The sequence below is a fragment of the Adelges cooleyi genome, unplaced genomic scaffold, assembly GCF_023614345.1.
Source record: "Adelges cooleyi isolate 19-005CV unplaced genomic scaffold, UGA_ACOO_1.1 ACOO_flye_CR_arks_rails_tigmint_CR_PRNA_30, whole genome shotgun sequence".
NCBI lineage: Eukaryota > Metazoa > Arthropoda > Insecta > Hemiptera > Adelgidae > Adelges > Adelges cooleyi.
In genome coordinates, this window is record NW_026095971.1 from 12,303,812 (window position 1) to 12,318,325 (window position 14,514).

Here is a 14,514-nt window from a genome sequence, read left to right on the forward strand (position 1 = left end):
AGTAGATATTTAACTTTTAGGTGGACTTCAAAATTGTAGACGTTATAAATATTTTCATGGCAAGAACTAAGGTCACGACGTAAGGATTATTAAAAAAAAGTCTTAATGCATTTATAAATAACTTAAATATGTATATTATACTTTCAGTCCGAAAAAAAATCAAGTTTAAAAATATGTGTAATTTAAATACAGATATATACATAAAATAAAATAGAATGGAAAGTGTAAATACATACATAGCTTAATATTAAAGTTCGTAATATTTTCCATGGTATTTATTAATTTATAGTTAACTCTTATTTCACTAATACAAAATGTTACAACAATACACAAAACAGTTATAGAAGTATAAAATTAATAGTAACATAGAGAGATAATTTTTAAATCTTCAAAGAATACCAAAGACATTACACCTAAGGTTTTAGCATACTTGTATGGCTCACAAAAATTATGTAGGTATTCATATTAATACTCAAACACAAAAAAAATATTATAAGTAATATGTTAAGCTTTAAAAAAACGATGTTACACTTATACGAAAAATGTTAAAAAGTTTTGAATTCTATCGAATAGTCTTTCGGAAATTTTATACGTTTTCTCATCATCGATATCATAACCGTTGTTGTAACTTGCTTCATCTTCGTTTATGTAGTATAAATTCGTTTTTAACTTATTTTGACTGTCGTCTGTATCAGAGAAAACGAATTAATTAGTTATAAATATTATAAATGATACTTGTAGAATAAACAGTCGAATTCGTACACAATTAAATTTTTTAAACAAATATAACTTGTGGTTTTTAAAAGACAAGAAGAGCATTGGCTCTAAAGGTCATTGGACCTTTTATGACAAAAATGAGCTAGGTAACTTATTAAAAACAATTAAGAAAATATGACGTTTTTCAAAAAAAAATTTTAACTTAACACAGGACCATATAAAAAAAAAAAATAGCTTTTTAGGCAAATTTACCAAAAATTACAAAAGGTGGATTGGTTTTGCTTAACCCAAGCCACTGTTATACAGGGTGACCACGAAAACACTTAACATTTACAGTTCTTCCACACTCATTCTAGTGTCTCCCTCGTGATTAGTGTCACATCTGTACGAATTGCCGCTTTCAAATCATCCAAAGAAAATTGCGGTAAAATAAATGGCGTACACCCACAAATATGTTACATAAATTAAAACCATTTTTTTTTTTTTTTGAAAAATTAATATTATTTTGCCTTTTTGAAAATGTAAAGTGTTTTCGTGATACCCTGTATTATACATACATAAGTAGTAAGTATTTTATTGGCACATTATTATCGCCGATACAAAATCATGCTAACTGCTAAGTTCACAAACCCATATGAGACTTACCTGGAATAGTGTTATCCATTATGAAGGCAACTAGCCCACCGATAAACATACCGGATGACATAAACACGTACAAGGTTTGGTTTAATAATTCGAATTTGGTATTTATCAGATTTTCATGTGTCGAAACGTATTTGGGAACAGCCTATATAATTATCATGTAAAGTTAATAGAACTCACATCAATATACCTAATATTGTTATTTTTTTTCACGAAATACTAAGTACTAACCAATCCAAAGAACATTGACATACTCAAAATGTATAGATTTCTCATCGAGTTGAGATTTATGAACTGTAGATTAGATAAACCTAATTAAATGCAACAACAAAGGGGTATTAATATATTACAATATAATATGAATATCATTCAAACACATTTTCAATGTGCATATCTGTCAATAATGAAATCGTTCGCATTTACCTACTGCAGCTACCATTGCAAGTAACACCGTCATCAATGCACCCAGAACTGGATCCGGTAGTGTAATGAGCAATGCTACTAATTTTGTAAACGGCGCAATGAAAATCAAAATAACTGCAGCATACTGAATAACGATTCTACTGCAAACCTGAAAAACGAATTTAACTGAAAACAAGTTTTTTTCGATAAAATGTTTACTTCCAAATGCAAGTTCTCTAATAAAAAAATAAATTTTAATAGAACTCCACAAACTGCGGTATAGAATTTTTTAAATGCTATTCCACTATTCAAGCGATCCAGGAAAAGTAACAGTCATCCTATATTATAAGAAACGATTAATACTTTTAAATTTAGTCAAGCCATGACCGGATATAAACCAGTGTAAACTGTAACCGCTACATTCATAAAAATAACGTTTCACCCCAACGTTCAAGAAACGAGAACATAATATTTTGTTAGAAATCAGGACAAATAAAATCCTATATTATAAATTCATATTTTTAATGTATACTATTTTAGTAGAAAAATTAAATGGTAAATTGTTTTTCCTATACTAAAAACAATAAAAAAACTGGTACCTGGGTAATGCCGTTATTGCCTACATTTTCACTGGACGCGCTAATACCAGTTCCCGTTCCCAGTAGACCTGCGAGAATTGAACTGATTCCTTGGACTCCAATACCTCTATTAATAGCGCTTAATGGGGGTAAAGTAAGATCTAATAAATCAACAACAAAATATCAATGTAATGAATAATGATTATTAATCGGTTAAATCGTTTATTGTTTATTCGTCGTCTGAACACTCACTAGCAAATCTGGCACATGTGTAATAGTTGCCGATGGACTCTACGATGCTGGTGAAAAGAGCAGGCAGCAAAGCTATTATCGATCTCATACTAAACAAAGGCAATCCCCATTGAACTGCAAAAATATTGTAAAAACATTAACTTTTAAAAACCATCAAAGTATGGGGTATAGGTATAACTATAGCTACGGCCTACTCATGAAGTAGGTAATTAAAACAATTTTAAGTTAGTCGGGAGCATAAATTATTATATATGGACAGTAGTAACTAGTATCTGGTATAGTTTTGTGAAAAATAACAAATATTTGATTGCTGTAAATGGAATGTCGATATTTACATGGGTAGGGTAGTCGAAACACCTGTGCATTGTGAAAAACTCCGGATTTTGTTTCTGTATTGGCTGGATCTGTTGGTAGCAATTCGTTCTTAGAAGTCATGTAAATGCAAGCGATCCACATTATTCCCACACTAAACATCACCTATATAAGATAACCACAATAACCGAATAAGAAGTTTAAAATATTTGATATTTTAGTCGTTGTATGTACCGAAAATAATGAAAAAATCTTCAGCTTTGTGTACACCAGACCTTTAACCGTCGACAAAACTGGTATGGAAATAGTAATCTCGCGGAAATACTGGGAAAACAACGTCAAGAAGAACAATGTTCTGGAAAAAAAATAGGTAGTGAAATACTATAAACATTAAACTGACGAAATATTGCATGTCTATTTTTTTACAGTTACCAAAAAACATCCGTAAAAAATCATAGATCTGTCTATAATAGTATAAAAAATATATAAATAAGATACATCACCATGAACTGACAGAAGTATATAAAGTGTACGTAACTACCTAAACTCGTTAGATCATCATGAAAGTAAAATATATTATATAATTAATCTTTGTTAATGGTAAAACAGAGCTTCAGTATACACTCAAGTCTTGACTAGACTAATATAGTATCTATTTACACTTAGTATAGTGTACTTATGTATTTTTACATAGTTCTAAGGTTTAATTATTAGTTGATTTAGTTGCTTTGATCTACATCTAATCATATATTATTTTTATATTGCTAACCTAAATTTAATAATATGTAATATTATTACTCCCAAATACAAAATTTCATTATAATAAAATAAATAAATAATAATTATTCCCTCAGTTTAATTGAAGTATCAAAGAAAATGTAGAATTTATTTATGTACTTGTCTTGTTTGATTTTTTAGTTTTAACTAACAGCTGTTATGAAACAGGGGCGTTTATAAAGGGGTATTTAATCCTGGGGATTAAAACGTTACCTAATTTGCAAATATTCTATGGTTGATTTAAACTTTTTAAATGTAGCATGTGATAACTTCGTTACCCAAGAGTTGGGTACCTATTAAAATATATAGTCAAGACATCTCCCTTCCTCCCCCAACAAAAAAAGGAGCCAACGATGATTTTTGATTGGTAACATGGAATTTGCGTAAGTCATTTTTAAGCATTTACACGAGCGAGGTGGTCCAGTTGCCAGACATAAGGTGCACTCCTCTTTCAATTACTGTCAGCGCTACAATGCACATGGTAGGCACTATAGTCAGAGGGCCAATATACTTCATTGATTTTCCGACAAAACCTACGAAATATAAATAAACAATAATAATACATTTAGTAGAACTATTTTAACTGTTATTAATAATATTACGGTTAAAAATAACCCTTATGGCCTTATCCATAGTTTTTAATTAGTAGAACATTACGCATAAAAATTATTAGTTATACTATTAAAGTGTCAATTTATCTGAGGTTATCGACAAAATGATAGATGTTTTCTTATGATCAGTTCTTGTTAGTGATGTCATTATACATAAATGCATATATTGTAGTCTATAAACTCAATAATTTTGTTATACATTTTAGGTTTAGTTCATGATTTGAAACATAATAAACAAGGACATCACATCGTCATGCAATTGTCAATATCGTTATTGATTAACATCTTGTTATTTTTATTTTGAATAAATATATATATTCAAATCTATATTACAGTATACATAATATTATCATACAATGGTGTAACTTATATTGCGTGTTTGAAACCCCTGGACGTATATTAAATGTAATAAATAAACACAACATAACTGATAACATTACAACCAAATTATAAATATCTAATATGCCGCTTAAGTTAACGACAGATCATAAACTCATAATTCAGTAATAATTGTTCATGGTTTAATTTCCCACTGCATTTATTTCGCATTTAAACATAAAACTATTTGTCCTTTAGATATTTTACGGTGTACGCGACATGGATCTATCGTTATATAGCTTCGTCCTTATTGTGTTTAATTTAAAAATTAAAAGTTATTAGCAGTATAATTAATATTAGGGAGGGTGGTGATATTTTTATTTTGCAAAATAAAAATCGTTTCGTGCTGGAAAAGCTAAAAGAAAAATATATAATTATTCAAGAAATTGGCTGGGAAATTGAACTACGTACCACCCGGTACAAATCTAGAGCTTTTAAGAGCCTTTAATAATAATTAATATGAGCTTCATGTTAAGTGGATTGCATACGATTGGTTTTTAAGGAGTTTTGTATGAGCAATATTTAAGAAAAAAGTGGTTTTAATAAATTTCGATCATGTCAATTAATATAAGCTTCATGGTATTATTTTAAATTTAAATTATTTTGTCTATGAGTAAAAACCATTTTGTGTTCTATCGCACAGGCTGAACCAGTGATCCGAAAGTAATCTGAAAAAAGATTTGAATTTCTCATAAAGTTTACTTATGATCGGTCAGGGTACTTTTTTGATATCTTATTCCTACTATGTATAAAACACGTTTGAACATTATACAAAATTTCAAATTTTAAAATAAAATTTGGAAAGAGTTAAAATAAAAAATTGAAAAAAGTCCCTGACCGATCATAAGTAAACTTCATGGCGAATTGAAAACTATTTTTATATTGCTTATCGGATCACTGGTTCGGTCTGTGCAATGGAATCAAAATTATGTGTTTTGACTGAAAAAACCGACCGCATGAGAATCGAAAACGGTTGTTTTCCTATATCTGGAAAATAGATAGTGATGAGATGAGAAAACTAAAAATAGATTTGTATTCCTCGGCATCTTTTTTATACAGTTTCTATTTTATTTGCAATGTATATTGTATTTATCAAATTATATTATTATATTTTGTACTTTTATGGGATTTCTAAAACTGTCATTAGGTACAAATGTTCCTAGTTCTATTCTATTCGCATATTATTCTATATCTACACATTGCCAATAGATAGGTATTGTTATTGTGATAAAATCACAGTAATTAATCTACGCATGCATTTTATTGTGTTGTCGTGTTTTCTCTATACTCTATTATTATATATTGACCAACCAATGTCCAATGAACATGATTTAAAATAATTTAGGGTACCTATACAAGCAGAAATTACAGTAATCATAAAACGTACCACTGTATCCTAATAACATTTGAATAATACTGATTATGATTATGGACCCCTGGAGATCTCGAATTCGAAGTTGCCATTCTAAAGTCCTGGCTTCGGGACCCATTGAAAAAAGTTCCACTTCTTTTACGCACTGCCATTTTGGTATGTTCATTATGGACAGAGAACAAATCATGTAAGCAAATCCACTGTTTTGTATGATCGGTAGCCTAGAAATGATATTTTACTATAGCAATAATTGTAATTTTAAAAAAATGATATGCATTATTTAAGGGACATTGGGACCAGAACAGCTTAACCCTAAAGTGTTAATGACTATAGTCTATACTATTTCGAAGAGCAAAAATTGGTTAAATATTATTCTGCAAAAGTAAATAGATATGTACGTTCATCTAACGGTAACCAATATTTATGATAGTTTGTGGGTATACAACTTTGTGGGTATTGCAATTAAATGCAATTTAAAATTTTCTGAGTTAAGCTATTTTAGTTCCATATGCCTCATTTGTATTTTATACTTAATACCTCACTCCTAACACGGTTTGAAACAAAGTACTTATGCCGGCCATCATAATGGTGGTGGACAGTAGGTAAGCTTGAGCCGGATCTTCAGGCAAAATACAAAGTTTGGGTGATAAAATATTGATTATGACCAGTGCGCCTGCTATTGTTGTCACGACGTTCTATATTTATTTATAAAACATAATAATATTATTTTAACGTTAAAAACTATAGCGTATTCGTATTAGTTATTTATTTATATATATTTTAGAATACAAATGAAATAATTATAAAAGTAAAAACACTGGAAAATGAGCTAATAGCTTCTCCTTCTATTTATATCAACGTGCTCGCAAATTGCGATTCTCTGCTTTGTCTAAGAAATCTTAATCTACTAAGAGGTGACTAAAAGGAACTGGAAAAAGGTCAGCAGCTATTAATGTATGTAGATGGAGATAAAGGAGATCGGTAAAACTATATGCCAAACATTTGTAAGCGAAAATGGTAGCCATCTTTACGATTACAATAAGTTGAGATGAGGAAGAAAACGGGAGACCATCACATTATCATCCATAGTATCTGCAGTATGGTTTTTCATTTCATTGAAAAAAAAATCTGATTTCGTGTTACATGGAGAAATTAGATAGGTTACACTTTATATGTATTTTTTATTAAAATGCTTTTTTGATGTCATAAAGCATAAATTAAGCCTTGAAAAAACAAACGGTCGTCGTTGCAACTAGATATCAACTTAGCCAAGTGATGCCTGGCAAAGGATCCAAATACTACTACGAGACTCTTAATCTTGACTACAATACCTGTTAATTATACCCGAAGGTACTTAGACATTGTCAATATTCATAACTTTTAAATTGCAATAATTCAATTTGAATGGATAAATAAAACATACTTGGATAGCTAGCATTAGCGTTAGGCATACAGGCGGCTTCTCGTTGACACAGTAGACCAGAGGTTTGGAGGAATGGTGATCCATGTTTTTCATTTTCGTGCTCTCCAAGAAGTCTATCTGCTCTATGGCACCGAATTCATGCACTACTTCTATTTCGTCCATGTGTAAAAGCAAGATTAATAGAAAACAACAGGACCTAGGCACCTAAAGTAAAACTAACCACAGTCCTTAGTTGGTCGTTAAATGTAATATGTGTACACTTTATGTAATTTTAAATATAATTGAAGACTCCATGATTATTCTGTTCAGACAAGTAATCGTTCAGCTGCGATAACAATGTAATTATTACTAATACTGCGTTGGTCTGCGCAGAGAATACAATAAGATTAAAAGGCTCCCTACTTATTTTATGAAGTTTTTATCGGAATTTTTTTCTTCAGATTAATTAAATTTATCAATATATTTATATTTTAATGATCTTTGTCCTCCTCTTTCTCTCTCGGCTGATAAACGATGTTTTATTTTTTCCCTTTCGTTATGTTTACTAATAAATGCAGTCCAACAAAGAATAGTTTTCAAGTAGGGTACCTAATTATACTTTACTTGTTAATATTTTATATTAACAAGTAGAGTGATTAAAAGAATATAATTTAATCTTGACCATTTCTATGTGCTTACTATGTCATATCTACTGTCTAAATTGGTCTTCTAAAGTTAATTATTTTATTTTAAGGTAATAATCTTAATAATTATATTATATATATATATATATATATATATATTATGCGTGCAAGTATATACAGAGTTGGGCGCTTTTTATTCGAATAACGAATAACAAATAATTTATTAAAATAGTTTTGTTATTCGACCAAATCTAAGATGATTTATTCGAATAATTGTTTTTATTCGACCAAATCAAAGATGATTTATTCGAATAATTTTTTTTTATTCGACAATATCTAAGATGGTTTATTCGAATAATTTTTTTATTCGACAAAATCTTAGATGATTTATTTACTCTTGTCAGAAGAGGTCTCTCGCTTAGCTAAAATTCTTAAATAAATACTATAATAACAATATATATATTTATATATTATATGTATAATAATATGTAACGTTATGGAACCGTGATGGTAGCCTGTAGAGGCTAGAGCTGGTCCAGCAGGGTGGCAATTGAATTGCTCACGGCATGCGCGACGATGGTACACCAGGGTGACACAACGGCGGTCGGTCGTACCTTCGACTTACGCGTGTCGACACACAATCGCTACACACAGTAGACAAAACAAAAAAAACCACCGTGATGGACATAGTTTGTAAGCGAACCGGATTGTGTCAAACGTAACCAAAACGATAACAACGGTGACGAGGAGTGGTGATCGTGATTAGTGACTAGAGAGCCTATATAGCTTATATAGTCTACATAACCTGTATAGGCTCTCTTAATTATTAGAAACATTGTACGGGCGCTGAACGACCGTTATTTATTTGTATTTTAAATTTGCGAGGCTAGTTGTCGGCCAATGAGATGTCGCTTTATACGCTGCATTTTTTGTGAAAAAAAATTAAACGGCAGCCATTAAGAGAGTTAAAAGACAAATCACACATGACACACCGAAAAACTTTCATTATTTTCTTACCATGTTCGTGAACCGACTACCTTTTATTTTTCGTTAAATGCAAGCCTTAAAAACATATTTCTCGTTAAAATCAATCACAATTTTTCGATAACAATACACAATTTGATGCCATAAAAAAATTCGCTTCCAACATAACCTTAGTAAAGTTGCCAAAGAACTCGTACATATCATATCCTTACAGAATTGAAATCGGACCATCCTAAATAGTCAACATTTTGTCTGACTATTTTGTCTAAAACGTCAAAAAAACATACCATATGCAATCCCCTTTATTAAGCTTTGAAAACCCCATAATATGAATAAGTTGTATCGAAAGCTTAAATCAATTAAGAACAAAAAAATTAATGATTTAGTTTGGAATAAACAACGTTTTTCGTCAGTCATTAGAATAAAAAAAATTATTCGACTGTCATTCGTATAAACGAAACCATTTGACGGTCATTCGAATAAATACAATTAGATTTAGGTAATTATCTAGATAAAAAATTATCTAAATAATGCCCAAATCTGAGTTAATTTGGTAGTTTTCACAACAATATTTTATCCAGTAGAAAATATTTAATCATTATTTTATTATCCGATCAGTATCATAAACTTCGCGTTTTCATATCTACTCAATAAGTCAATTTATACTTTCCTCAAGTCCAAAGACTGAGGAAAGTCCATACAACTGACTAGCACTTCCATACTAATCTTTTATTTTTTACTTTTCTTTAAAATAAACTATATCCTACCTAAATAATAATGTAAACATGCCATTTCCTTATGCAACTTATTTAAATATTATTTAAGTAAGTTTCAATATAAATATATGCTTCAAGAAAATTTAAAAATTGGTATAAACAATATTTTTAATTTTTAATAAAAAGTGTATATTTTAATAATGCATTATTTATTTTTATAGAAAATATTTATTATTTTAAAAAAGATAGCAATCATGTTAATACATAATAATATATAACTAAAATTTTTATTGTAATATTATTACTAAGGTTTGACAAAATCGAATAAAAATTCTAGATTAAAGAATAAACATACATATATTTAAAAAATATTAATCAAATGATTATTTTGGAGATCCTTGTCCTAAATTTAGACCGGCTGGTCCTAACAAATTACCAGCTGGTCCAGGTAAGCCAAGTTGTTCTTGATACGACTGGAGTATATTTTGAAAAGCATTTACATCAATATCAACAGGTTCAAAATGTTCAACGTCGGAATAATCATTATCATCGTCATCATCTTCACATTTTGCAGTTGGAGCTATCCTCACGGTTTTCTGTAAATTATAGGTTTTAAATTATTTACTATGTTTAAAGCAACAGATTTTAATTTTTGCAATTACTTACCTTTGGTTTGATATTACCAGGTGACTTTTTAATAAAACTACTACCCAATGACGTGGAAGCAAGTTCTTTGTCCATTTGATCCATATAATTAGAAATACTTGGACCAGACGGATTTTCTGTGTACAAGTTAATATCCAATAATATATATACATATTATTTTACTGAAATTTTAATTATAACTGTAAGGCACTCTAAAGCTGAGCGTCCACTAAGTCGGTTGGTCAGCGTGGCATTAAGAACATGTGTCGACTAAGAAGTTGGTGTAATGCCACTCACCATTTTTCCCGTGACTTGTCGAGGTTGGTCTGCTCCAGGCCGTGCTGGCCAGGTGACCTAGTGGATGCTTAGCTTGACAGATCAATTTAGAATTTTCTTAATATTTTATGTTTAAACCACTGAACTGATGTTGTTGTACTAATTAAAAGACAATTTGTAAGGCCAACAGTATAAAAAGTTCAGATTTTTTATATATTATAAAACTATTAACATAAGTTTTATACTAATACAAAATAAATTAGAGTTATGTGAATCCTCTTTTTGTGATCACTATAACTATTGTTTCTCTAATCCCTACGACCTTATAATTTTTTTAAGGCTTTGATATTTATTTAACTGCTCTACACTCCATAATGTAAAAATTCTCACCTAATTGACCGATGGGCATTAAATCTTCACAGTCACTTCCATACGAATCCATTTCAGAGCTATCCGATTCATCCCAATTGTCATCTGGTATTTTAAAATCTAAAAAAATCATTTCATAGTTAACTATAAATTATAATACGTAAGAGTTTGAATAAAAAAGTAAAAAGATACCTAGTATATTTCGAAGAGCAGCTTCATATTTTTCGGGTTCGAAATTCACACTTTTGTTGGGTAAACCTTTTTTGGTTTTCTTATGTCTAGTAGCGACTAAGTCTTTATCGTCATTTGTTGGTTGCATTACATTTGGTCCACACATAAGCATGTTGGCTAGTTTGTCACTGGCTGCGTTTTCATCGTTTTCAGATTCAGAAGAGTCGTCACTAACAAATGGGTATAATTATTTTTTCTTAAGTAACATAAAATATAAAACCGTGCTAACCTTTGATGATTTTTAGAAAATTCTGCACCATTTATGTCAGATGCCCGATTTAGAAAACCTTTTATTTTTTCAGTAAAGGATGATGCAAAATCAGACGCAGATGATTGTTGGGAGCTACTCAATCCAAATTTTTGTTCAAGAATACGATCCAATTCTGATGGCGAAATATCTAACCACTTTTCATCATCGGCTGGTTCGAGATCATTTATATCTTGTTTTATAATGGCAAGTTCATCTTCAGTAATGCGGTCTAAAATAGTTTTTATCCTTTGTCCGATTGAAGGTGAAGACAAATATTCATCTACATTCGATAAATAGTACTCTCGAGCTTGTTCTTCTAAAGTCTTGTATCCATTTGAACCTTCATATAAATTCTAAAATGAAATATATATTACATTCAGATAAGCAGTTTTCACTGATAAAATTATGGGTTTACTTTAAAATATCCTTTATCTTTTAATGCTATTTTATATTGATGCCAACGTTTGTCGTACGTCAAGTCTACAGGATTATCATTGGTAGTGGATTTTGCTTGAGAAGCTAAAATTTCAAATCCACAAGCCTAAATACAAAAGAAAGTAATAATTATATTATCGTTAAAAAATATTTAGCGAAAGAAAAAAAAATTGGTTTACTATTTTTATGCCTAAAATTTGAGCTTTATATTGAGGATCTGTTGATTCTACCAAATTCCAACCGGTTTTCCTTTCAGGAGTATATTTTTGTTGTACAAGCATTGCGTACAAACATTTTGTCATAGTAACACTACGCATTATTCTTTCCTTTGGAGGGAAATTTCTGAGAAAATTACAAGCCATATTTTTAAAATTAGTAAAGGTTAATACTAATTATAGTTAATTAAATCACTTCATTAAACGGCAAGCTCGTATATCTAAAGGGTCTCTATGACAAAATGCTAAAATAGCCGGTGCAATTAAACTAGACTGATATTTCAACAAATATGCAACACTCAACGGTATATACGCATGGCAACGATGAAGGTTCTCTTTTATTTTTTCAGGATATCTGAAAATATTAACAAAAAACACATACAGTTTCAGCAACAAGAAAACTATACATATATGTACATATACATACACACTACACCATATATTTTACGAATGTAATTAATCATAAGTATTTCATATATAATATTAATTCAATTTATTTAAAACAGATTTTAAAAATGTATACAATAAAAAAAATTGTAATAAAATATTCTTACTATGAGTATAAATCAAAATTTAATTCTTCTTTTGAACACAATTTTAGGTAAAGTATTGAAATTTATCCTATAGTAGAAGAAATATGTTTTTCTTTCATCTAAGCTAAAAAAATCATCTTGTGTTTTAATGGTACCCGACCTTTATCCTGAATCGAAATTCCTGAATGACCCTTCTCCTGAATGGTATTTTTCCCGAAAGTCCGTAAGCCCGATGCATGTAATGAAAATGTTTTACAAAACAATATTGTGCGTTTTGAACCGACTTTACTTTAAACCTGTGATCTCCTCCTAGACTGTAGCCTGCAAACCTAGGATATTTTTAGGTTAGTGGAGCGAAGCGAGGGCCAAAATACTCGGTGACCTATCGTGTGATAATAGATCAGCAATATATGGTGTGATGAACAATTTTGTTGATATTGCGCTTTTTAAAAAAAAAAAAAAATTTTCCATTACGGGAACAATAATTGTCAGAAGAAAGGCATTCGGGAAAAAAGATTTCGGGTTTACGGACATTAGAGAAAAAGGTCATTAGGAAATTTCGATTCTGGAAAAATACCGTGAACCATTTTAATTTTTACCCCTTTTTACACTTAATCATATTCAACTTTTTCTTTGAAAAATTGGAATTACCTATAGCATAATGTTCTTTCATTTGTTTTAATTAATTGACAAAACTCACCCTTCAATACGAGATGATATGGCAGAATTTACTTTTGATGTGGCTACAGTGACAGTAGGATACTTGACAATTTGATCTAAAGCTTGTGTAATGGTTATTGATTTTTTATACTCATTAGATAATGGAATGATATGCAAATTGCCTTCACTAATATAAACCTTGATAAATTTTCAATATTAAAATATTGTTTGAATTCTATTAGTTAACAATGTGTTGTAAATACCAACCCTCTGATCACAGTTTTCGGGATTAGCCCAATTCGGTAAACACTCGGCAGCTTCAATCAATAGAAATTCTCCATCCGAATCTATAACACTGAAATTTTTTTTCGATAAGCAATATTATTTGGATAAATATTAACTGATTTACTTACCGGACAATCAGTTCTGGATACTTTTTAGTTATTTCTCTTAGTAAGTATACAATGAACCATTCGTCTTCTATATTTTCTCCATAATGAGTAACACCATACAGATGTGGTGATAATAATTCTAAATAAAGAAAAACACAATAGGAACAGGTTCTCTAGTGGCTGTTATATGGATATAAATTTATAATACCATTGTTTGAATACTGTGAAAGCGACTGTCGTAATTCGATTGCTGGGCAAAATCTGGGAATCAAATTAAATCGGTCTTTGTGCCATATATATTCGTTGGACAATTCTTCGACAAGCTCTAAAACTTTATCATTTAAGGCATTTGTGTGTCTTCCGCTTTCTTCAGAATCTTTAGGAATCACATCGGGTCGAATGAACAAATAATATTCAACGAAATCGTCGTCCCTAACCGTTTCCAAAACTTGATCCATAATAAAGTAAAAAGAATGAGTTTTCTTGATGTATAATATAATTTATAACTAACTTAACACTTACAATGAATAAATAAATTTAAATAGTCGTGTATTGTTTAAATACTTCTTCTGTAATTGCCGCAAAAGAGTTAAAATGATGTGATAATGATTTTTAAACAATGATAAAACAAATCAATAAGTCAGTGTGGACAGGCTGAGAAACAGAAACTGTAGTTTTGACATTAAAAAATATTAAGCTACTATTATAGGTACTCGAGAGG

The 14,514-nt window shown here is 30.0% G+C and overlaps 2 protein-coding genes across 3 annotated transcripts; both read right to left on the minus strand.

Annotated features, from left to right (window-relative positions):
* Nucleotides 1-223: 223 nt before the first annotated feature.
* LOC126838234 (solute carrier family 23 member 1-like) lies at nt 224-7,819 on the minus strand. Of its 2 annotated transcripts, XM_050572503.1 has the most exons (13): nt 7,685-7,819; nt 7,465-7,613; nt 6,579-6,736; nt 6,057-6,262; nt 4,087-4,213; nt 3,138-3,258; nt 2,927-3,068; nt 2,592-2,705; nt 2,361-2,500; nt 1,783-1,930; nt 1,591-1,670; nt 1,363-1,504; nt 224-686 (listed from the first exon to the last, which is right to left on the minus strand). In XM_050572503.1, the coding sequence occupies exons 2-13, from the start codon at nt 7,555-7,557 to the stop codon at nt 532-534; spliced, it is 1,626 nt and encodes a 541-aa protein (XP_050428460.1). In that variant the 5' UTR covers nt 7,558-7,613; nt 7,685-7,819; the 3' UTR covers nt 224-531. The 2 variants fall into 2 exon arrangements, with proteins under 2 accessions (XP_050428460.1, XP_050428459.1); XM_050572502.1 differs by having other exon boundaries at nt 7,465-7,819.
* A 2,236-nt stretch (nt 7,820-10,055) lies between these two features.
* On the minus strand, nt 10,056-14,387 carry LOC126838251 (protein ecdysoneless). The gene is made up of 12 exons (XM_050572541.1): nt 14,002-14,387; nt 13,815-13,932; nt 13,669-13,756; nt 13,442-13,599; nt 12,405-12,563; nt 12,173-12,335; nt 11,974-12,099; nt 11,538-11,911; nt 11,270-11,478; nt 11,099-11,197; nt 10,454-10,569; nt 10,056-10,383 (listed from the first exon to the last, which is right to left on the minus strand). The coding sequence occupies exons 1-12, from the start codon at nt 14,249-14,251 to the stop codon at nt 10,171-10,173; spliced, it is 2,073 nt and encodes a 690-aa protein (XP_050428498.1). The 5' UTR covers nt 14,252-14,387; the 3' UTR covers nt 10,056-10,170.
* Between the last annotated feature and the right edge of the window lie 127 nt (nt 14,388-14,514).

What these genes read in the sequence shown, in the direction of transcription:
- LOC126838251 (XM_050572541.1), bottom strand. Translation starts at nt 14,251, where the DNA reads ATGGATCAAGTTTTGGAAACGGTTAGGGACGACGATTTCGTTGAATAT. An exon ending in CCGAAAACTGTGATCAGAGG is followed by an intron (nt 13,600 to 13,668) that starts GTTGGTATTTAC and finishes AAATTTATCAAG; the next exon opens with GTTTATATTAGTGAAGGCAA. An exon ending in CTGGTAATATCAAACCAAAG is followed by an intron (nt 10,384 to 10,453) that starts GTAAGTAATTGC and finishes TATAATTTACAG; the next exon opens with AAAACCGTGAGGATAGCTCC.
- LOC126838234 (XM_050572502.1), bottom strand. Translation starts at nt 7,626, where the DNA reads ATGGACGAAATAGAAGTAGTGCATGAATTCGGTGCCATAGAGCAGATA. An exon ending in AATGTTATTAGGATACAGTG is followed by an intron (nt 4,214 to 6,056) that starts GTACGTTTTATG and finishes TATATTTCGTAG; the next exon opens with GTTTTGTCGGAAAATCAATG. An exon ending in CACATGTGCCAGATTTGCTA is followed by an intron (nt 2,501 to 2,591) that starts GTGAGTGTTCAG and finishes TTGATTTATTAG; the next exon opens with ATCTTACTTTACCCCCATTA.